The following is a 25,006-nucleotide window of genomic DNA, read 5'->3' as shown; positions in this document are numbered from 1 at the left end:
GGAAGATGGACAAGTGATTGAATAACAAATAAGATTGGCCCTTATGCATCAGTTAGTTAAAGTGCATTTAATTGATTTATGGCAGCACTTTGACTAGACAGACCTAAAACTGCTGACAAAGGAACTGGAGAGAAAAACCAAGTTTATTATTATTTATTATTAAATTATTATTTACTCTATTAAATTTATTTGCTACTCATCTTGCCACATGATTATCCCACAATTCCCAGCCAGTTCTGCTCCAAAGGTGGTTTTTTTTTTTTTTTGCTTTAATTACAATTTCCAATCCAAGCAGACTATTGAAAAAGTAGCCCATCAATTTAAGCCCTTAGTCCATAAACTGACATTTAAGTATCACCTCTTGTTGTGGATCTCTCTGGAGACCCAAAGGTCTCAAAAACGGGGAATTTTGCATCTGGAAAATAACAAATCCCCTATCACTCACACACACAATGATTTGAGAATATTTTAACCAAAATATGGGAAATAAAAATTAATTTCCTTTTAAAGAGAGAAACAGAGTTGTTAGGAATACGTGTGCTCCCATTGGCAAGAGTCAAAAAATTGCTTTTTGATGGAATGTCTTGGCAACTCGGAGCCTAGAGTGTTTGAACACATTGATGATGCCATTAATGTTTTGCTAGATGTCCTGTTGTTTAGCCATTTTTAAAATTCTATTTTTATCCACAAACTTGTTTCATTTTCATTTAAAAAAAAACCGTATTTGCAAAAAAGATAGTATCTAGAAATGGGTAGATAATTACTGAAGTTATACATCAATGCTCAGTATGACCTTAGTAAAAGATACTAAGCGTATTACATCAAGTTGTTTTTATGATACAAAATTATAATTTATGTATAAATTGAGGACCTAATGCAAAACCATTATATATATAATTATATTATTATAAAAGTTGAAAAGAAGAAAATGAAAAGCATCCTAAAATATAGTTAATATGTGAAGTCAATTTTAGCATAGAACTTACCCTATGTAAGGTGATGTTACCCCTAAAATCAAGAAAATAGCATGCAGTGAAGTGATGAGGCTATTGAATTGGGAACTGGTGCCTTGGAGGAATTGCTCTCTTCCAGCTTAATCTATCTGTCAAGGTGGGTTTACACCTCATGCTAAGCCATGGTTTAGTCATGGTTTACCAGATGAACCACAGTTAGTGGAGTCTGCACAGATTGTTGAACTATAAGTCATGTTTCATAAGTCACAGCAGCTGAATCCCTACATTATCGCAGTATGTGCAGCATGTGGAACTCGGCCTCAGAATCGTTGTGGAAAGAGGAGCACGCTGAACAGTAGGTGGAATGCAAATCTAATGAATGAATGAATAATTTAATTTGTTCTTTTTTAATGAACATTTATACAAAAGAATATCCCTATAAATATAGAGCATTTCCTGGGGGAATGGAAGAAGGATTTTGATTATAATTAGTATGATTATTAGATTTGTATCACATTTTTATTTGTGCAACTCAAGGCTGCTTGCATAATGTTGCTTCCCGCCTCCTATTTTCCCTAGGACAATTGCACCTCCTGCCCCACGAGATGGGTCAGATTGAGAGAGAATATAATAGCCGGAAGTTTACGGAGCTGGCTCTCATGCCTAACAGAAGACTAGAACTATCAATCTTCCCGATTTCAAGGCCAGCACTTTCATCCACACCAAGACCTCGGCAGCCCCCATTCTATTCCTGCTTTGAAGATCTGCTGCTTTTCCCAGGCCTTTGGCCAGGTTGAATGAAGTCTCCTTCAATAGGGTGGATTTGTTTCTTTTTCCATCCCTGTCCAGCTTTCATTATCTCTGTCAATCTTTATTTTGGTTTATTATTATATACAGGTAGTACATATCAACTTACAACCATTCATTTAGGGACCATTCAAAGTTGCATGGCACTGAAAAAAGTGACCTATGACCGTGTTTCACGCTTATGACCATTGCAGCATCCTCACAGTCACAAGATCAAAATTTGGATGCTTGGCAATTATTTATGTATCAAGTATTTATGACATTTGCGGTGTCCTGGCATCATGTGATCTCTTCGTGTGATCTTCTGACAAGCAAAGCCAATGAAGAAGCCAGGTTCACTTGACAACTATGTTACTAACTTAACAACTGCAGTGATTCACTTAACAACTGTGGCAAGAAAGGTCATAAAATGGGGCAAAACTTACTTAACAACTGTCTTGTTTAGCAACAGAAATTTTGGACTCAATTGTGATAGTAAGTCAAGGACTACTTGCACACAAAAATGTGAAATCACAACTGCCATCTCTTTTATTCATTAAGCATGAAACTCAGTCAACTAAACATTTAAAAATGTATCGCAAATATCATTGACTGGCACTGATGGTTGATACGGGTTGCTGCCAGCAACTTAGATATTAACCACGTATCTTCTTAAAATGTATAATGTTTTAAGTATTGCAGTTCTGCTGGTGTTATTGCAGGAAGCTGCAATGTCTTGATATGATTATGATTATGATTGATTTTACTTGTGGGCCCTCAATAGGGATGGCATTTGGGCAACACAAAAATGCAATAAAAAAACAATGAATCAATAAACTGCCTGTGCAGAAACATTACTTACCCTGCTTATAGCTAGAAGGAAATCAAGTCTGTGGGACTTTGGCACGGAATGCCGCAACTTCCAAAACACCAGGTGCTCCCAAGCAAAGACAAGCAGGCTCAGCCCCATCGCCACCAGCAGCATATAAAAGACCCCCGCCATGTTATCAACGTCTAGCTTACTGCTCATCACTTCATTCTTTTCATTTTGGCAGATGCCGGACAACCACACCGTCTCCAGTTTTTGGGTTTCACCTGCAAAACGACACACAAACAGACCAAAGGTAGAAGAGGGAATACTTTTAGCTAAAGAATCCATCTGACATTAAACATTATCCCTTCGTGGACTAACTCTTTAACCTTTCTGGGGGCGGAAATGATGCTTGGGGTGCACAAATTTCACAGAAAAGAGGGGGGAAAGTATTGTCCTGTTTTGAAAAGCTTTTTTGCTATTAGCTTTTTTTTTTTATGTCTGCGCAAAGTGACCTTTTTAACATGGCCAGATCTGAGGTGAAAAAAAAAAACACGTGGTAGTAGCTTCTTCTCCTACAGTGCATCGTATTTGCTTGTTTTTGTTTTTTTTCCTCTGATGTTTGCATTCTAATTGTATAGTGACAATTAGAATTGAACTAAGAGGGATTTATGTGGCTGAACTAATGATTCAGGCAAAACACAATTATGATTTCAAGTTTTAACTTCCAAGCAGTGCAAATGTTCAAGGGAACAAGAGTGTAGCTATCATCTTCCTTCATTCCCATGGAGTTCACAACTGTGAGCACCTGGCAGGTGCAGCCTTTTAGATCAGTGGAACAGCATGAATGGGTAGTGACCGGCTCATTATCCTGACTGCCAGTCTCTCATTTAAATCAGAAGATTAAAAGCAATAGACATGAAGCTCTGAGTTGAAGTCAAATCTCTGTATCTGAACCAAATATTGAAAACATACCGAATGTAGTGGTACTCTCAATTAAATTGACAACTGTCTTGGACAGCTTCCAAGACAGACTTTTTCTGGAACGCATTGCTGTATTGAAAGCTTCAATCAAATAAAGCTGTAGTTCAAACCAGAGCATGTTTCTAAAACCTGAAAATATTAAAGTATATAACTGAATATATAAAAGTCACCTGTGTGCATGCATTGTCTATTTGTTAAATCTATCTTTGCCTTTAACTTAGTTTAGTGTCTCTTTCACAGGAATGGCACCCTGGCAAGCAGGAGTCAGTGGTTTGTTTTTTTTAATAGACCACTGCTGATAACTAGGATATATCCAGTGCTCATGCTGGTCAGATCAGAGACCCCTTGGAGATTAGATCTAAAGGCATACCTAGTTCAGCATTGTGTTTGCACAATGAGCAAGTCAGAACCCTAGAAACAGGAATTGCAATAGGACTTCCATTTGGATTCCAAGGAGTTAGAGTAGAGTAGAGTAGAGTAGAGTAGAGTAGAGTAGAGTAGAGTAGAATAACAGAGTTGGAAGGGACCTTCGAGATCTTCTAGTCCAACCCACTGCTTAGGCAGGAAACCCTATACCATTTCAGACAAATGATAGTCCAATCTCTTCTTAAAAACTTCCAGTGTTGGAGAATTCATAACTTCTGGAGGCAAGTTGTTCCACTGATTAATTGTTCTGTCAGGAAATTTCTTCTTAGTTCTAGGTTGCTTCTCTCCTTGATTAGTTTCCATCCTTGTTTGTTGTCCTACCCTCAGGTGCTTTGGAGAATGGGTTGACCCCCCCTCTTCTTTGTGGCAGCCCCTGAGATATTGGAACACTGCTGTCATGTCTCCCCTAGTCCTCATTTTCATTAAACTAGACATACCCAATTCCAGCAACTATTCTTCATATGTTTTAGCCTCCAGTCCCCTAATCATCTTTGTTGCTCTTCTCTGCACTCTTTCTAGAGTCTCAATCCTTTTTTCATCGTGGTGACCAAAACTGGATGCAATATTCCAAGCGTGGCCTTACCAAAGCATTACAAAGTGGTATTAACACTTTGCGTGTTCTTGATTTATCAAGATGCCTTCTGCCTTCATATAGTCCTCAACTTACGACCACAAATGAGCCCAAAATTTCTGTTGCCGGTTAATAAAAGTCTTCTCCTAAACTTCCTCAGGTACTAAGCATATGCTTGCATGCTTACTTATAGTATATCAGCCACTTATCAAAGCTGCTGAAGTAATGGAAAATTTAATTTCTACTGAAGTGAAGAGAGAGAAAGGCCTTTTCAGGGAACTGGCAGGAGTTTGGCTTCATTTAATATGAATATTTGCAGGGCGGAGAACAGTTTTCCAAAAACTTTTCAACATTTTCTCCAATGACTAAGGAATTCATCATCAACATTCAGCACCAGAATTGAGGTAAGAGGAAAATACAGAATGGGCAAAATGCATGTTGGTGTCTAGGACAACATTTAGCCCTTATGTTAGGAAATAAGAACTAATGATGCCTTTCATAACCATTGTGTTACTGTAATAGGAAAATAAAATAGCTGAAGTAAATCCTTTCCATTTTAATGAAGTTCATTTTGCTGAAGTTTTGGAGCTACTTTTATTTCCATCTGTTACCATCTAGGTAACAGAATAACAGAGTTGGAAGAGACCTTGGAGGTCTTCTAGTCCAACCCTGTTCAGGCAGGAGACCCTATACCATTTCAGATAAATGGTTATCCAATCTCTTCTTAAAAACTTCCTGTGTTGGAGCATTCACAACTTCTCAAGGAAAGTTGTTCCACTGATTAATTGTTCTAACTGTCGGGAAATTTCTCCTTAGTTCTAAGTTGCTTCTCTCCTTGGTTAGTTTCCACCCATTGCTTCTTATCTTGTCTTCTGGTGCTTTGAAGAATAGCTTGACTCCCTCTTCTTTGTGGCAACCCCTGAGATACTGGAACACTGCTATCTTTTCACCCCCCAGTCCTTCTTTTCATTAAACTATGTGAACAGTATATTTGCAAATGACCACCGAGAGAGTAGGAGTAGCCATTTGTCACTTAACAACCTTGTTACTAATTTAACAACTGCAGTGATTCACTTAACAATTGTGACAAGAAAGGTTGTAAAATGGCAAAAATCACTAAGCAAATGTCTCACTTAGCAACAAAAACCTGGGGCTCAATTGTGATTGTAAGTCAAGGACTACCTATATAGACCAAAAGAATGGAATTTATCATATATGAAGAATGATGGATTTATCAAGTTTGAGGTGCAACACAAAAATTTATTCTAAGATGTAGGAAAGTTGCAGCTTCAAGATTACAATCTTGAATCTGTGATATGTGCTCACTTTTTATCTATAAATGGGCTAGTGTAATGGGGGGAAAATCATCACTATTATTCCAAGTGTTCAAGGTTTAATGATTGTTTCAAAAATGGACAGCATGTTCCCTACTTCACTCATTGTTTCAAAAATGGACTGCATGTTCCCTGCAGAATACGTAATATAATATCATTTTGTTGTTTTCTTTTTCCTTTGGTTCTTATGTTTGGGTTTTTGTTGTTGTTGTGCTTTTGTTTTATGTTTCTATATTACAGTAAAAAAAAAGCTCTACTCTGAGCTTGGCAAATCATTTTGGAAGAAAACAAATAGGATGAAGCAGTAGTTTCTCCTAAATATTAGCTAGCAATGTGTGACTAACAGAAAACGACCCACCATCTCCCAGGAATTGCAGGAGAGCTAAATCAATTGTTCTCTTCCACTTGGAGTCCTTCTGGAGGGCAATGCCATAGCCAGTGGTGGCAAAGACTTTCCCACTGCCAATGGTTACCAGTTTGCAACCCTCGTCCTTGCCAGCCATGTAATTGAGCACTGCGGCATCATAGATAAAAGCATCCAGCTTTCTGGAATCAAGCACACAGAAAAAGTAGATTAGGGAACAATTGCCATGAAACACAATAGGAAGAAACTAGGGACCCCATCCAAGTTGGGAAAGGCTGTATTAGACAATAGGAACGTCCCCCCTTTTTAAAATGACTCTGAAGAAGTGTTTTGAGCTTTATACCAGTATAGCATATCTCTGTTATTTAAGGGAGTATGACCTGCTTTCAGGCTTCTCAGACAAGGCAACATTTCAAGGCAACCTCAATGCTTCTTCAGGCTCACTTGAAAGCCAGGTAAAAGTCAGAATGCGTTAATGAATACTTGTCTTCATGTGAGGGCCGAAGCCATGTTCCAAATCATTTTCAAAGCATGCACAATCCCGCTGTAGATCAGGTATTGCTGGGTTTGAATGTATCAGTGAATGACAAGGGTGCACTTTCTGCAACTTGGACTAGAGACCACAGGGCCATTCTTCACATAGAAAGAGTGACCCCTAGGCAAGGTGAGTATATGAGCCTGATCAAGACATCTTTCATCCCATTAGCATTTTTCATCAAATATTCTATCTGTCGGGCTTCTCACCAGACTTAATTGTAAATTAATTATTGCTTTGTTGATTATTGTTTAATCCTATTCAGGGTACTACCAAAACCCTAATCAAGAAACTACCAAGAAGAACACCCCACCCTCACTAATATCGATAGGCAAGCTCCTGTATATAAATAGGGAGCAAACCCTACACTCACAATGGAATGGGACAACTCGTCACGGCCATCTGCCATGGCCATGGCCATTCTGCTGTGGCTAACTTGCCACAGCCAACTTGCTGCAGGAACAACTCACCTTGGTCAATTTGCTGCAGGACAATTCAACAACTCAATTTAACTATGTAAAATAATGTAAAAATTATTTTAATTTTTTGTCATTCACATTTCATGTTGTCTCTCCTTTGGCATCCTTTCTCTATTCCACTATTTCTTCGATATTAGTATACCTCTTGTCCCGTGGCAAGTTGGCCCCAGCAAGTTGGCTGTGGTGAGTTGTCGTACACCCCGCTCATTAGCACTAATTATGTTTCCTAGCAAGTAATGAAATGTCTGCAAGCAAACAACCAAGCTCAGAGAGCACCAAGGACTTGACAGTTCAACCTTAAGCTACATATATGCTCTCCTGTTGGAGACATCAGATTGCCTCTTTATAGGTGCATATTTTCAGATTGGGAGGGGAGCAAGGGTGTCATATGACAGCAGGCAAAAATGCTATCTGTAGGCTGAAGACTGGTAGGCGTTCCATTGCAGTTAATGCCACAAATACAAGCTATACATAGGAAGTTTGGGCATCAAGAACTTTCTTAGCACATGATGAGGCTACCATAGGCTACCCTTACCAATATGGTGTTATATTCAATAAATGTGCCTACTATTTGAAAGCAATTGTAGAGACAGGCTGCTCAAATTGGAAGGCCTATGTAAATTTTTCCTCACCGAAACAAAGTAATTACGATAAGTTGAAAGGACTAAATCCTAGAAATCAATGTTGGTGCTACTTCAAAAGAACTAGCAATCTTGTCCTAATCAGATCTGGTTAGGAATGTAACTGGACACAGAAATCTTGAGGATGAAGAAACAGAAAGCTACCCCATTTTGAGGCTGACGAGGGCATCTTCCACCGAGCGCTGGTTGTATTTTACCATGTGGGAATGCATGTCGTGGTAATTGCTCCGGATATTTCTCTCTGTACTACCATTGGGAACTGTTCCAAATCGGAAGGGAGGATACTGCTCCTGAGGTTTTTGGAACTGGAAAGGAAGACCAAAAGAAAATAGTTGGTGTATTTTATACAACACTAGAGTCTAGTTCAGAAAGAGCTGTGTGCATACTTGTGTACTTTCCATTTTACAGGTTGAAAAAGGAGGTTATGTACACATTTATTTTATTTTAGCTGATAATTTTGATTGCCACAATGTTCCATTTACATTTTACAGAGAGTCATGATACATTCAAGAAAATGAAGAAAGAAAAACTGCTATCTTCAGTCACATCAAATATAGGGGCACAAATAGTTTCCCAGAAAATTGCTTGTTGTAATATACAGAGACCATTATTTTTAGAAATTTTTGCTGTTTGCCAAAAATGAGTTTTCACATGGCTATTCTCCAAAGACTGGTTTCCTATGATAAAAAAAGCTAACAAATATTTATGTAAATTCAGGTTCTGACAATTATCATGCTCATGAAAAATAACTGAGTGGTCTCCATGTGTTTTGTGTTTTGACTTTTTTTCATTTTTATTTATGTGATGTTATTTGGAAAATTTATATGGCCATTGATCTGAAAGAAATAATGAGTGATTAACAAATAAACTAATGCAATAAACTGTTCATAAAAAACAGTATAAAACTATATAGAATGCAATAACAAAATATTAAATAATAATAAAATAATATAAACATTAATATTATAACCAAGGGAATTCACACGTTATTAGCAATTCACACACTATCATATCTGTCTTGGCCCTAAAACCTGAGGAAGCCAGTTTATCCTGTCCTTTCAGAGCAGGATCTGGTTATCTATAGTTCAGGACTATCAGGTCCACATGTGAAGGTTCAATTAAAGTGATTTATTGCTAAAAGCTTATGCACATGAATCTGCTTAGAGTTAGATAAGGATCAATGAACATCAAGGGGGGGGTTGGACTTTATTTGTGACTATGTAGTGATTCTAGGTGGATCCCTCTTTTCACCTCTTCGCTTGACTGCCATTCCTTCTCCTATAGGCATCCAGAGCATGCCCATCCCGATGGACCTGGTTGAAACCACTGGAGAAAAGCTATTCCAAAAATAACCTGGCTCTGTGCCATGGTGATAACAAGCACCTTGAATTAAATCTGGAAATCTATTTGGAACCAGTGTGCTCCTCGTACTACTGATGCATTTATCCATTTATTTATTTATCACTCTCAAAGAGCAATTCTGAGCGGTGTACAAATAAAATATTAAAACATAAAAACTATTTTAAAAAGAGGCAAAGATTATTAAAATCCAATGTTAATTAAAAGAAGGGGGAGGGTCTTCAGGTCTGCTCACCAGCCCCATGGCTGCAGGATCCTCTGTGAGCCCCCAGGAAGACAGCAGTTATCGCTGTTGTGCCTCACACTGCCCTAGATTTCTATTCAAAATGACTCTGGAGATAAACCAAATCCAACTTCATAAACCTTCACTAGTTATCATCAGCATCCTAAACAGCATCAACAAACCCCCAAACCATACTTTGAGCTCATCAGCTCCCAGCAGCTGATAACAAGGTATTCTAGGACAAATGGAAGGCATCAAGTTGCCACCATTGATCTTTCCAGTGACTTACTCCAAGGTCATTAATGTTGGTGACCACCTTAACACCATATTAATAGTCATCATTATTCTCACCTTCCTATCGCTCAGCCCAGAGACGGTATCAATATATTGCTCCTGGATCATGAATGCTGCCAAGTTTGCAGTGTAGCTGGCTAAGAAGATGACAGCAAAGAAGGCCCAGATGAGGACCATAATTTTACTGGTGGTGCCTTTGGGATTTTCAATGGGAACAGAATTGTTGAAAACCAAAGCCCACAGTAGCCAGATCGACTTGCCGATAGTGAAGGATGGCCCACCGGACTCTAGAAGGAGGAACATAAATAATGAATCTTTCTTGAAATAAGAAACAGGTCTCTTAGCAATAAAATAAACTTGTAAGGCATGGTTCTCATCGTTTGTATTATGAGTGCCATGTGAGGGAGGCAAACTTTCCATTCATTAATAACATTTTTTTTTAAATGAACATTTTTAGTAGCGTACTTTGGAATCTGCATTGATTTGCTGTACTGTTTTAATCACACTTTTGGAGATAAAACTGCCTCTTTAGAACTAAAGCTAAATGTTGTGGTTTATTTTTGCTAGCTGAAGGGAAATAACTAGAAATATTCAAAGGCTGCAAAAGGAAAAGGCAAACTAGGGAACAGGCACTGAACATCAGAATCAGGATAGCTGTGATATGAGGAAAAAAATCCTAGCTACTTGGGATTGTATTTATCGATCTTGCGGGTTACAAGCTGACCATTCTGGAGAAAAAAAGAGAAAAGGGAGGCAAAGCACAGAGTCAGCCAGGAAAGGCTGAATCAGAAAAGGTGAGATATGCTGCTGGGACACAAGAGGATAAAAGCAACAGGGATGTGGAGAGGGCAGAAGATCATGGCTGTGTTCCAGATACATGTGCTCACCCCTTCTCTAATTACACCCCCCCCTTCTCTAGCTCTACAACTCATCTGATCAGAATTCCAGTCGGCCCCTCGACTGGAATCTTCCATTTGATAATCTGCTTGAACTTTCGAGGGACAAAATCCTCCCTGTAGGATCTCTGCACTCAGTGTAACTTGCTTGCTTGTTGTTGAGTAAAAACAGATTGGACCGATTTTGCTTTCACATATTTGGTTGTCATTCTGCCCTAGAAAGGGGAAACCATGGTTAGAAGATTCTCCAATGTATTTAAATGTGGGTAACTGTCTACAACCATGAAAATACATGTGGCTCTAATTAAATCATAATAATGGAACATTTTTGCAAAATACTTTGGAATAACAAAGCCTAAGGGTTTATTAAGTATTCCAAGAGATCAGCCATTGAGTGTTTGAATACATGAACCTTGGAAATCTTTTTTTTTTAAACAAATTTTATTAATTTTCAAAGACAATACACAAACAAACAAAACATAAAACATAAAAACATAAAACATCTTTTCTGAAAGCTGCTTGATCCCAGGTTACATCTCTTCATACAGACACAAATTCAAATTCATGTTCATTTTATATACCATTCCATATCTTATTACCATTTTCCATTTTCTATATAGCTTCTCACCTCTTTTAACTTTCTTAGTTTTATTTTATTTATCTCATCTCAGTTCAGATCATTATGCTTATTATTCTTTGTCTGTTCTGTTTCCAGCTATCTATTTATCTTTTCTCTTTAAACAAAATTTCTCCTGTACACTAATTGGAGTGTGACGCCTTTAACTCTTTCCCCTAAATTTATAACATTTAGTATAGTACATAACTTCCATTGGGATTCTGTTTAGTACATTCTAAAGTTACACATTATATTTTTAAAAAAGAAAAATTTATAAGTATATAATATAATTAAAACAACTATCCATGCCAATTCAAATCTATCATTAATATTAATATTCATTTAAATCTTAAACATTTTACACATTACTTTTCAATTGAATATCATACTTTTATGGGAACACTTGTACTTTCCATAGTTATTCCCCCCCCCCACCCTTCACATCACTTATATTTTAAATCATTGTATCATTAAAATGTTCCCATATCCTCCTACTTCAATTCTCTCATTTATTTCATTGCCTTCCTTTTATTCACAAAAATTTCACTAAGTTACACTGAATATTTTATCCCATTTTTTGATCACATGTTCTTTCCAATTTTCTAACATTATTTCTAAGTACAAATATAACAATACAATCTTATGTACCTTTGCAGAATCCCTTTTTCAATTAAATTTTACCCATTATCTCTAAATGAATCTTGTTTCTTTACATCTTGCTCCACACCATTGAGGCTTCTCATCCGTTCCTTCCTCCCTTGCTTCTTCTTCTCCCTGCCCTTTTTACCCCCTTGTCTCTCCACCTCCCTTTTCTTCTTCTGCATTCCCCCTTTCTGTTGTTTTCTAACATTATATCCACTTTTCACCTTATTTTTCTCTCTTTTGGTTGTTTTTTTAAATCTTAAAGTCCCCTTTTTCTTTTCCTCCTTCTCCCTTTCTTCCCCACGTAAAGTTACTTGTTCATCAAAGATGGCTTCTTCTTTATCCCAATCATCTTGTTGCGCAGTCAGTTTCTCATAAGTGCAAATCGCCATTTCTAAGAATTGGAAAAGAGTGCCAAGAGAGTCTTTCCCTTCTTGTTCTTCTTCTTTGTATTTTTTGAATTCAATTTTCAATTCATCCACAAGTGATGCCATTGTAGAAAGAATTTTTTTTTCCAAAACAACCATCCAAGTGTTTTTAGTCCTTCCAAGATAATTTCTAAAAGTCCCAAAGTCACCAAACAATCCAAATAAGCTGTTTCTTTTAGTACTTTCTTCTTTCTTCACTTTCTTTTTCTGGGGTTACTGTTTAGTTGCAAAGTTCCAGTTAAAATGTATCTTTTAGAAGTCTTGTTAGTATTTAATGATTCTTTAAAATTCTAGGCAATCTCCTCCTTACTTCCAAATCCTACTCCAATTCTTTTCCTCTCCCTTCCCACTTACAGCAAATTTTTTTTTTTTAAATGTTCAGAAATCCTTATTATCCCTTCAGCATTTAATTATCCAGTTTACCTATTAATGCCAAAGCAGGTTTTTCCGATTTCTCATGCATTTCTGTTCGCTGTCAACGTTAGGAAGGAGAGTGAAAAAAAAACCTTTCCCTTTTAACTTCCATTCACCGCTTGTAAATCTCTGGGAACAATATATCTTTCACAAATTTTAAGTTCCAGGATACCTTCGTTGTTGCTTTGTCCCGGTCAGCAAAAATCTTTCACTTCTTCTCAACTCCTCCTGCACTTTCTTCGGTTTGCAGCGCTTCAGGGCAGGCAGGAATCTGCGATCATGTGCGGTTTCTGCCTGCGCTCACCGCTGGAGTGCCCTGAGCCATCTGGCTTCAGGGCTAGCCACCTCCGTAGAAGGTGGTGAAGATAGGGGGGATCTGGCAGGGTCGAAAGAAATCGCACCTCTCTTCCCTAGCCGGCTAAACCCCCTTTTCCGAAGGCGGTAGAGCGGCGGTCAGAAATGGCCGCCACAAAAAAGCGCTCAGCCGGAAAAGAACCTTGGAAATCTTTTGAGTGTAGCCTTAATGGTACTGTGTATGCCATTAAACATATATGTATTATCCAAGAGCTGAAGAAGCTTCTTGGATGAGAAGTGAAACGTCTTCAAAGAAAAACAAGAAAGTCCAGTTGCTTCTTGAAAAAGCAACTTTGGGACAACTGTGACCTGGATGACTGAGAATCTCCATAGACATTTACCTATACATGTATTAAATTTTATAAAGTTAATGGCTACGTTTTTGCCATTTTCCTTTGACCAGCTAGATTGGGCCAGGCCCCTGCACTGGTGTTACATGCGCTATAATTGTTCCTATTCATTGGAGTCATCTGAGAAGGTGAAGGAGCAGGACCAGCATAATCAGCTGCCTGGAGTAGACTCTGGACAGCAAACTGATAGCAAAGGAGAACCAAGAGTCAGAGAAGAGAGAGAGAGAGGAAAAAAAGGTGATACTGGCTTATAGGCAACCCAGAATAATAGAAAGTTATATCCCTCTCGGCACACACAGCTAAAACACAACTGCAGGTAGGAAGGCGGCAACATGTTGAACTTGACCAAGCAGTACAGATTTTCCCTGGGACCACAGCTGTAACATTTCATTTGTTACAGCCACTGAAACAGGCAGGAAACAATTCAGTCTTTTTTTAAAAAAATAAAGTTTTATTTGGGTTTTCACACATACAAAATACAAGTAAAACATCTTTTTTGAAAATAGCATGGTCCCGGGTTGAACTTCTTTATCCAGACACAAAACTCAATTTCATGCTCCTTTTTGTATTCGATTCCATATCTTATACTATTCTACATTTTCTATATAGTTTTTCCCCTCTTTTAATTTTCTCAATTTTATTTTGATTATCTCATCTGAATTCAAATCATTATATTTATACTTTTGTCTGTTCTGTTTCAATTTCATATGATCTTTTCTCATTAAACAAATTTTCTCCTGTAGTTACTAATTGGAGTATGACACCTTTATATCTTTTAATTACATCCATTCAACTCTTATTTAAACTTTAATATATACCTTAAGGTTATGACCTTCAATATAATACATAATACATAACTTCCAGTCGAATTCTGCTTGGTACATTCTTAAAATACACACTATATTCTTTAAAGAAAATAAAAAATAAAAAAGATTGTAAATATATGTAATTATAAACCCTCATTCCATTCCAGTTCAGTTCTATCATTAATAATCATTAAAATCTTAACATCTTTAACACTTCTTTTCAATTAAATATCACACTTCCTTAAAAACACATATAATCTCCATAATTAATTTTTCCCTTATTTCTCTTCACATATGTTTTATAAATCATTAAATATACCTTTTATTACATTTATTTACTAACAAGCATTCCACTGAATTACGATAGCTATTTTATCAGACATTTTAATCATACATTGTTTCATATTTTCTGAAATTATTTATGTTTCTAATATAACCATACTATCTTACGTACCTTTGCAGAATCCCTTTTTCCATTAAATTTTCACCCATTATCTCTAAATAGGCCCTGTTTCTCTATATTTTGTTTCTGTCCTTTATGACTTCTTTTCCTTTCTTTCTTCCCTCTCATCTTCTCCCTCCCCCCTTTACCCCCTTGTCTCTCTACTTCTAATTCTCTATTCTGCATTTCCCTCTTCTGTTGCTTTCTGATTTTATACTTATTTTTCACTCTTTTTTTTTTTTGGAGTTGTTTTTCCCAATCTTAAACTTTCCATTCTCTTTCCCCCCTTTCCTTTCCCCCCTCCCATCTAAGATTACTTGTTCATTAAAGATGGCTTCTTCTTTGTCTCAATCTTCTTGTTCTGCAGGCATTTCTTGTTGTTTCTCATAATTCCAAATCTCCATTTCTAAAAACTGAAATACAAAGCCAAAAGAACCTCTCCCTTCTTGTGCATCTTCTTTGTACTTTTTAAGTTCCATTTTCAGTTCTTCTAAAAGTGGAGCCATTTTAAACAATTTTAAACAACCACCCGATTGATTTTAGTCATTCAAAACAATAACCAAGAATCCAGAAATCATCAAGTAATCCAGATAGTCCCGAGTTATATCTTCTTATTTCTTTTTCGACTTTCTCTTCCTGGGGTTTTTGTTGCGATATTTCAGTTAGAATGTATCTTTTGGAAGTCTTGTTGAGATTTTGCTGTAAGTTCTTTTTTAATTCCAGGCAGTCTCCTCCCTTCCAGATCCTGCCCTTTTATTCTTTTTCTCTCCTTTCCTGTTTTCAAAAGCTTTTGATTATCCAGAAATCTTTATTATCCCTTTGACTTTTTATTTTCAGCATTAAATGCCTATTAATGTCAAAGTGGATTTTTTCCCCAATTTCTTGCTTAAGTCTCTTAGCTGTCAGTATAGGAAAAGGAGAAAAAAACCCCAAATCTTTTCCCTTTTCTCTCTCCTTCGCAGCTTAAAAATCTACTTAGGGAGCAACGTTATTGTTTTTTAATAGTTTCAATTCCAGGGTACCTTATTTGTTGCTTTTGCTGTTTGACCCGGTCAACCAAAACTTTCTCCTGTTATCTTCCTCCTGCACATTCTTTTCCAGTCGAGTTCTTCTTTGTGGTGGCCATTTCTGACCACCGCTGCAACCGCCTTCGGGAAAGGGAGTAATGGCCAGCTGGGGAGGAGAGATGCGGCTCTCCTCAACCCTGCAGGCAGTCTCCCCCCTCTTCACCACCTCTACGGGGTGGCTTAGCCCCGAAACCAGCTGTCTCAGGGCGCTCCAGCGGCGAGCATGGATCGAAGCCTCGCAGAGACGAGGTTTCGGTCTGTTGCTGAAGAAGCTCAAACCGGAAGTCTGGAAACAATTCAGTCTTATGTTCTGGCAGGCCACCCTAGCCAAGAAAAGTGTGCCTGGTAGGTCTTACTTTTTCCTCTAAATATTCTTTCAGAATATTTAGAAATATTCTTGGAATATTTCTTGGAAGAAATATACAGCCTGCAGACTTTAATCTTGATGGCAATGGTTTGGAAGGAGTTAACTGATTTGGAATTCAGAGAGTCTTCACTGTTTTCATGTTCTTGATTTCTCCACATTACCCAAAAGTCTCAAAAAAAAAAAAATCACAACAGAACATTTTGGTATGGAGATTCCTTCAATTTCTAACCTGGAGGAAAGCAAAGTGATACGCCCAAGTTCTGAATTTTTTCCCCCTTATATTAGGACAGTCTTTTTTGCTTTAAATTAAGAATGCAACAAACAAAACAACAATCTGAAAAAGTAAAGTACTCTGTGTGTGTATGAAAGAGAGGGAGAGGGAGAGAGGGAGGGAGGGAGGGAGGGAGACAGAGAGATTCCAATAAGGCAAAGCAATCAGGAGCATCCAGGTGTCCTGCATCTTGCCAAAGAACATGATGGAAGCTAAAAAAAGATTGCTTATTTTTACTCTAGGCTCTTCTTAGTTTGCCATCTCATCCCAGCATCCTTAACTATAATCTCTGAACAACAACAACTTTTCCAAGGTGAGAAATTCTCTGGAAGGTGAGATGACTGAACAAAGGTGGCAATGGGCAGTCAGGAAGGAATTCATTCCACTCACACCCTTTTCATTATCTACATGTCAGGATGTATAAGTTTTATCAAGGATAGAGGTCAACAGCAGCTTGCATCTAAAAGCAGCTGTGAGAAAGCTCTCTAAATCTCTAAAAAGTGGGACCCATTAGTTGGGGAACCTGCTCAAGAAGCCTACGGGCACCTTTGCAGATCAGGCTAATCTAGCTTGCTGATGACAGTTCAGGAGCAAAGATATGGTTGAAGAACTGAGCAGACCTAGAATGGAGCGATTTTCACACAATGCTTAGCAGCAGCCTGGGTCAAAATAACAAAAAAATAAAAATAAAATAAAGGACAAGCCACCATGTGGCCTGGAATGTTTCTTTTAAAATTGTGGATCAAATCAAAACAGTGTCAAGGGCATGATGTTTATAGGACTACCTACAGAATTCAAAGGAGAATATTTTAATCATTGTAGAGAGGTCAGAATTTTAGGAGAGGGTGTGCCAATCATACAGGTGTGAGCAAAGCCATTTTCTGACATTTTCAGTTCTATATATCCATTCGAACATTGTTCTCCTTTGCATTTGATTGGTCTATATAGCTTGCCCAAAAGACTCTTGGATGACTCTTTTCATTTTAAAAAAATCCACTCAAGTCCTAACAGATGTGGTCTCTTGCAATCGAGTAGGTTCAGTGTTTAATGAAGTGTAAAAAATATCTTTAAGCTTTTGAACAACCTTTTGATTTCTCACCCAAGATTTGCTAGACTTCCAATCTATTGTCCAAGTTCCTGTTTCCTTATCTGTCACCCATGTGTATAGGAGGTAACAGCAATAGTAACAGAATTAGAGGGGATCTTGGAAGTCATCTAGTCCAACCCCCTGCTCTTGCCCGAGACCTATACTGTTTCTGATAGATGGCTGTCCAGTCTCTTCTTAAAAGCCTCCAATATTGGGGCATCCACAATTTCTGAAGGGAAGCCATTCCACTGGTTAATTGTTCCCATTGTTAGGAAAGTTCTAGGTGGCTTCTCTCCTTCATTAGTTTCCATCCATTGTTTCTTGCCTGGCCTACAGGTGCTTTGGCAAGTAAGTTGGCCCCTCTCCCTTGTGGCAGCCCTTCAAGTATTGGAGTATTAGAGATCAATGGGAATTGCCAAGTTTGCACTTATGGCTGTACAAATCTGGGAACAATTACAAATAAATTAATGACATATATTGCTTCATTGCTGCTTTACCACTGGATGAAAAATTATCCTATTAACCAGGCATGTGCAGCCCTTCAGAATTAATATTGGCAGATATGCTACCCTTGCTAGTGCTTCTTTCAAAACGTTGTGCCTTTTCCTGGGCTTACATGGTAGTTGCACAATCTCGGGGAAATAGATGTCCGAGATACAGAGTGTCAAGCGTTCCAGAAAATCTCAACTCCAACCAATAACTCCGAGACAGACATCCTCTCCAAGGTTCCTTTTACTGGAGTAGTAAACTGGCACATCTGGGAAATCCCGAATCTGAAAGTTTTGGGTTTTCTTGCAATAAGTAAAAAATTACAAATCCACCCCCTGCACCCCTCATGGCATCACATGCCGCAATCACCATCTGTCCCAACTTGAGATGTCCCCTCAACCAGGTGCAGAAATAACATGACCTTGACTTAGGAGAAGAATGCTATTATGTCTAATCACATACACTCCAAGAAATCCCCTCTCCCACTTTCCCAGGCAGTGTGGAAGCGTCTGGTGCTAATATGGCTTCCAAAGCTGACACAGAGGTCCAATACTGAGTCCCCACTTGCTCTGAAGGACTGCACATCCCTATAACTAAGCTGTATAAGAGTTCTTGTTCTGGGAATCAGACCAAAGGGGACACCGGGAGGAACAGAAATGTATGACTCTTCATGGGCAGGGACTGCAATGGGTTCCATGCAAAATACAGAAAGTATTTATAAGCTAATAATTGGAGACATTATCTTTTGCAGTGGCAGACCTCTTCTCTTATGCATGAGGTTTAATACAGTGCATCTCAACCTTTTCTTCACCATGGACCCCCTTTAAATACTCTTTGTGGCCATGGACCATGATCATGGACACCCCCCCCCCAAGACTTAACTAAAGATTTAAATCATAATATTTCTTCAAGGCTTTGCGGACCCTCTGTGATGACATCCTGCCCCTGCCCCCCTGCCCCGCATCCAGGTTGAGAATCACTGAATCACTGGATTACAATAAGACAGCATGCTCTATATTTTTCCACTCCTTGCTTACTTCAAACCTTTCTGTTCATTCTGGGCTCTCATTCTCCTTAGGGTGCTTGGAAAAGGCCACTTGGCAAGTACCTTTGGACTTTGTTAGTCTCTTTCATTGAAATAACTGGCAGGAAAATGTTTAATAAGAGAATAATACCACTTTTTGTCCTTTCCTCCCTCCCCACCCAAGTAAAGCAACTCATCCACTGAGCCATTTGGAAACTTACTTACTTTTGCCACTTGTTAAATTCTGGTTGTAGCCAACGGGACTGAAATATTCAAACACGAAGACTGTGATAGCAACAACCGTGAGACACATCACAAACATCATCACCCACACAGCTGGGCTGTAAGGCTCTAGATTAGAAGATGAGAGGAAACCAATCAACTAAGGATAACAGGATTGATTAGAAAAAAATCATTTGTTTATTCATTCTTACTGCAAGCTATTTCTTCTTCCTATTGAAAGGATAACCCAAAGAGCATGAACCAAGACTTATATGCAATGTCTGCTGAGATTAAAAAAAATATTTGCCATCACATCTTTTATAACTTTACATCATCATGGACAACAACAAGATCTATAACATGGAAGGAATACAAAAATGTTGCAATTTATTGTCCCAAGCAGTTTGACATGCCCTATCCATACACTCTATTTCATTGCCCACTCCTCTTTTCTATTCTCTTTCATAATCCCTTGCTGTCATCTGTGTTGAAGGACCACCATGCTAAATTCTCATTTGGGATTTTCTTTATACACTGCCAAATGATGTGTGTGTGTCTGTATATCTCTGTGTGTTTCCATATCTGCTGGTGTCTGGATAGATATAGAAAATAGATGATAGATGATAGACAATAGCTAGATGATAGATAGATTGATAGATGGATGGATGGATGGATGGATGGATAGATGGGTGGGTGGGTGGGTGGATAGGTGGATGGGATGAATACTAGAAAATGTCTGTAGAATTCCCAGCTTCTCTTGCTTCCCCCAACTTTCTTTTCTCCCCTCCCCCTGTGCTGTTAGGAGGCTGTCACTCACAATCAGAAGGATGTCAGTATGATGCTTGATATGCAGGTCCTGATTTCACAGAAGGCTCCCATTTCAAAAACAAGCATTTACACTGTAGCTGCATGCCTTTTCTCCCCCTGCAGTCACATATTCCACATTGATTCATTGTGAGATGTGGCAGTCTAGATACATCCCTCATCTCAAAGTTAAATCCCAGAGGAAGCTAAACCTGAATCTAACCTGACCCCTTTTCCATTGAAACTCAAGGCAGGGGCTCCAGACTACAATAAATTTAAGTACAAGAAAGTGACATGGGGAGGGGAGTACTTTACATTAGCTCCAATCAGAACAAATCACACATATATCAAACTCGTATCTGGAATGATTTTATGCACCCCCTGAGGAGAGACCTTTGCTACACTCCTGCTATATATAGCATTTAAAAAATAAAATAAAATAAAGTCTAAACTGATAGGAGAACAAAAGGAAGAGGACAAAAGTTTTACCCAATAGGAGAAACATTCACCCACTAAAAGGTTAACTCTGCAGATAATCATGGAAAATGTATGCAAGGAATGAGGGAAGATAGGCCTATGGCACAAGATTGTCACTAGCATTTAACAGTCAAGGAAATAAGGGTGAAACATTTTCATAAGCATTTAGGAAATCAAAGTCAAATTAAAAAAGAACGGAGGTGAAAGAGGCTCTTTTGATATTGTCATTTTGGTATTGTCCTGCAAAGAACTCAAAGATAATGGGGAAAATAAATATTGCTTTAGTGATGTGTGCAAAAGGATAGCGCAACCAACAGACCAGAATATTCTCCTCAAACAGCCACACAGTGGAAATGAAATCAAATCCTCCTTAATTATAACCTCCAAGTGACAGAGGATCATGTAGGATAAAACATAGTACAAGTTAATACTGTTAAAGTAACAGTATAGGCTCAACGTCATATCCTATTTACAGTGGGAAGAACAGACCCCATTAACCATTCTTAGAAAACATGTCTATTTCATTGCTAGCCACAGCAGTGGGAATCTGACATTGGTTTAAGAAATTCTAGTATGAAAGTGGATGTTTTCCTCTTATCCCAATTCAAAACTCCCTAATATAAAATTCACATCTCAAAGAAGCTTCAAATGATATAGTCAGAAATTCACTCGGCTTTAGTGGTCATTGTAAGATGACTACTCCTGTCCAGTCAATGGGCCGTGGGTCTTCATAGCCATTTAATTGTGGCTATAAGAAATCCAGACTTCTTATTTATGCAGCCAGCTTTTTTCCTGTTTTGATAGTGGTGGTGGGGAGTTGAACATGGGAATATTGATCTCATGAAAGCAGTATTTTCTATGGGATCAATATTCCCACTGGTAAACATGAATAACCATAAAAAAGTATTTCAAATCACTCAAGGGTTGTTTTTTCTGCTGGAAGAGTTTGTTTGATTTATATTGAACCTATATTTATTAGATGGAATTATCAATATCATAGCAGATCAATGATTTCACAAATTTATTTTTACTTATGATTAAACTTATATACTGCCCATCTTGCTTAGAGATGACTCGGGATACCTTCCAATGATAATGCTGTCACCTGGGGGTTGTCTAATACAGGGGTCTCCAACTGGCTGAGGAACTCTGGGAGTTGAAGTCTACAAGTCTTAAAGTTGCCAAGGTTGGAGATCCCTGGTCTAATAGATTACTGTAGACAGGGGTGCAATCCATGGCTGTTTTCTGACTCTACCTACTTCTCTGGGCAATGTCCAAGGTTCCAGATGTGCTACCTAACAGATAAGGATTGAAGAGGAGCCAGAGGAGATGGACGGGGCAGAGGTAAAGAGATGATTATTAGCCTTGTGGTTTTCAAGGGGCAGAGAGAAAGCCAGCTCTGCACATCAGGCCATACACGCTGGGATTCCCATCTTGTGTTTGTGATGAGTAAGACAGTTGTGAGAGACTGCATCATTAGTGTCAGAACACCCACATGGACATGATCAATATAGGGAAACAATCACAGAATCACAAAAGCATATGGGATGAAGAAAATCAGAGAGAGGGAGAGAGAGAGACCAGGCCATTTTCAGATGTTGGCAGCAACAGAGAGACACTGAGAGCTCCAGCATTAAAGGCAGACTGAATAATGGGATTAATTCAGTCCCCCCAAATACCGTCACCGAGGCTCATTTGTCAGCTTGTCCTTTCCTGTCATAAAGGACATAAACTTTATCTGATGGCATCAGATGCATTTCATTAGCATACTGAGAGGCAGATGAAAGGAAAGGGAAGGGTAGGAGGTTTCATATTAGCAAGAAGAGGCCTCCATTTCTATTGGGTTTAGGCCTGTCCCTCAGAAAGGACCCAAAGGAAGGAAAAATTAAACGGAGACAGATTGCTGTCTAATAGCATATCTATTCAATAGCATACATTTAAATACTCTTAGGCTGGAGTCCTAGTTTATTTAACTGGGGACATGCTGTGGAAAACACAGAAAGACACTGTCCCAAAGGCCACCACAATCTGGCGTTGCACAAAGGTGCCGCATAAAGAGGAGGCAAGGTGTAGAAAATATTTAATTGGAATATTAAATATGTTTTTAACCACAAGCAAGTGCATATTCACACAGCTGGAATATTTAAAAACTTGCTGGGACACTAATGGAATTCTGTACAAGGGCACCTTGCATACCAGCATCACCCTTGGTAAATGAATTGCAATTTTTAATCCTGTTTAAGACAGACCAAAAATCTTTCTGCTGGTGAGAGAAAATCTTCTGCACCTGGCCCAGGGATCTTCCCCTAGACAGCTCATGCTCACCCAAGGGCAGGAGGTGGGGGGGCTGCTCTTCCACTATTATCAATAGTAAAGTACTATTTTGAATGCTTTTGACTTTTTGAAAACATTACATTTCTTTTGCACAAAATAGGGCATCACAAAATTTGGAATGATAAAAAAACTGTAAAGGTCTACTGCACCTTAATCTGTAATATGCAAATCAAGTCAGTTTGTATAATCTCCCTGTTACAAAAAGCAAATGCCTCAAGCATCCCTAACTATTCATTCAGTAGGTGACATGCTACCTATTAAATAAAATATTAAAATAAAATAAAATAAAAAATAAATAAAAATAAAATAAAATAAAATAAAATAAAATAAAATAAAAATAAAATAAAATAAAATAAAATAAAATAAAATAAAATAAAATAAAATAAAATAAAATAAAATAAAATAAAATAAAATAAAATAATAAAATAAAATAAAATAAAATAAAATAAAATAATAAAATAAAATATTCCCTAGGGAGCGTACAATTTTCTTCCTAGAAATGCTAGTTGTTCGTGTTCATTGAACCTGTATTAGAGTGTGAATTGGTTTGATGAAATCTCTACTCATCCAGGAATTAGCCGATAACACAGTTCTCAAGATATACTGTCTTTATGTGAAAAGATTCATTATGGAGAATAATAGAGTCCACTCGATTGTCAAGCAACCTTCTTTTGACATTCTAGGCCAAGGAATCACTTGTCAGCTCAAAAAGCAAACATGGCTGTACATTTTAAAGATAGCATTTCAATTCTTTCAGGAAAATGACAGCATTGTGAGATGAAATTCACTTGTTTGGGAACACAATGAGATGCTAACTTGTACTTGCGTGTGATAGGTTTTAAGCTACAGCTGATGAAAGGTGAGATACAATCATGAGGAGCTGTACATTCATCACATGAATTACTATAGTCTTCTGGTCATCCGCTAGTTATTCTTTCTCAGCCCAGTCTACCTCAAAGGATTGTTGTTGCAGAGATAACGAACAGGGGGAGGGACTGCTGCCAGCTTTTCTGAATTCCTCAAAGAAAGACAATGAGTGAATGAGTGAGGGGAGAGAACAGGTGGGAGGGAGGGAGAGAAGGGACGAAAGGAGGAAGGAAGGAAGAAGGAAGGAGAAAGAAAGAAAGAAAGAAAGAAAGAAAGAAAGAAAGAAAGAAAGAAAGAAAGAAAGAAAGAAAGAAAGAAAGAAAGAAAGAAAGAAAGAAAGAAAGAGAAAGAGAAAAAGAAAGAAAACTGCTGTTCTCCAGGACAGAACAGGGCAGCAAAAGATGAGACAGGAAATCATCACCCTTATCTGATTGTGAGCTCACTAGATGGTTTTAGGTGGTTTTCTAAAAATGATAAGATAGCAATGCCAGAGAAGTCAAGCTCTGTTTGAATACGGTTTCATATTTTCCATTTCCTCAAAGCACCAGAAATTCTTGAAACAATTGCTGTTTCACTTAGAGAGGCTCACAGTTCATTTTTCTGTATTATTTGCTTATTTGCTTATTTATATTATATTATATTATATTATATTATATTATATTATATTATATTATATTATATTATATTATATTATATTATATTATATTATATTATATTATATTATATTATATTATATTATATTATATTATATTAATTATATTATTATATTATATTATATTATTTATTATTATATTTTTATTTATTTATTTATTTGTTTGTTTGTTTATAAAATTGCAAAGTGAGGCAATCTGCACTCCTACCAAGAAAAAAACCCCACAACTTGGAGTGAATTTGGAGAGAAAGACCATGATGCTACACATTGCTCTTCTTTCTCGTGTTTCCATACTTAATGGTTCCCTTTGGGACAGACATAACTTATTGTTTTTGTAGCATGTGACAACCCAACGTTGTTCTCTTGAATTTTTCTTGAATGTCTTTTGTTCTTTGCCTCTCACACCCAAAAGCACAACACACACATACACACACACATCTGAAAAGGATAAAGATCCATACAGCAATGTCTGTAGCAGTTTATAACTTATCAGTTGCTGGCTGCTGTAACTGAGTTTTCACTTTGAAGGAGAATGCTGTTACTTCTTAAGGAAATCTTTGTCCAATGCAGCCCAACTGACCTTGAGAAATTAAGAAGAGTCAAGTCTGGATGAAAGATTATCAGAAAAACTCAAGCT

At 37.7% G+C, this 25,006-nt stretch overlaps 1 protein-coding gene and 1 long non-coding RNA gene across 2 annotated transcripts in view; one reads left to right on the top strand and one right to left on the bottom strand.

Moving 5' to 3' along the window:
- Positions 1 to 25,006, bottom strand: part of GRIN2C (glutamate ionotropic receptor NMDA type subunit 2C) — an 87,991-nt gene that overhangs the window by 4,664 nt on the left and 58,321 nt on the right. Inside the window, exons 8-12 of the mRNA XM_087955832.1 lie at positions 19,239 to 19,364; positions 9,818 to 10,047; positions 8,029 to 8,189; positions 6,224 to 6,411; positions 2,602 to 2,834 (exon numbers count right to left, since the gene is read on the bottom strand). Of these exons, the coding sequence (XP_087811958.1) occupies positions 2,602 to 2,834; positions 6,224 to 6,411; positions 8,029 to 8,189; positions 9,818 to 10,047; positions 19,239 to 19,364 (938 nt within the window). The remainder of the gene's footprint in view (positions 1 to 2,601; positions 2,835 to 6,223; positions 6,412 to 8,028; positions 8,190 to 9,817; positions 10,048 to 19,238; positions 19,365 to 25,006) is intronic.
- LOC148132185 (uncharacterized) lies at positions 11,197 to 12,835 on the top strand. Its single transcript, XR_015747671.1, has 2 exons — positions 11,197 to 12,573; positions 12,611 to 12,835. It is a non-coding gene; the product is annotated as an uncharacterized LOC148132185 (long non-coding RNA).

Source organism: Notechis scutatus, chromosome 2 (genome assembly GCF_049901735.1).
Source record: "Notechis scutatus isolate UNSWTSFEM ecotype Mainland chromosome 2, rNotScu1.2, whole genome shotgun sequence".
Lineage (NCBI taxonomy): Eukaryota > Metazoa > Chordata > Lepidosauria > Squamata > Elapidae > Notechis > Notechis scutatus.
The sequence above is the reverse complement of the archived record's forward strand: the minus strand, read 5'-3'. Positions and strand labels throughout refer to the sequence as shown.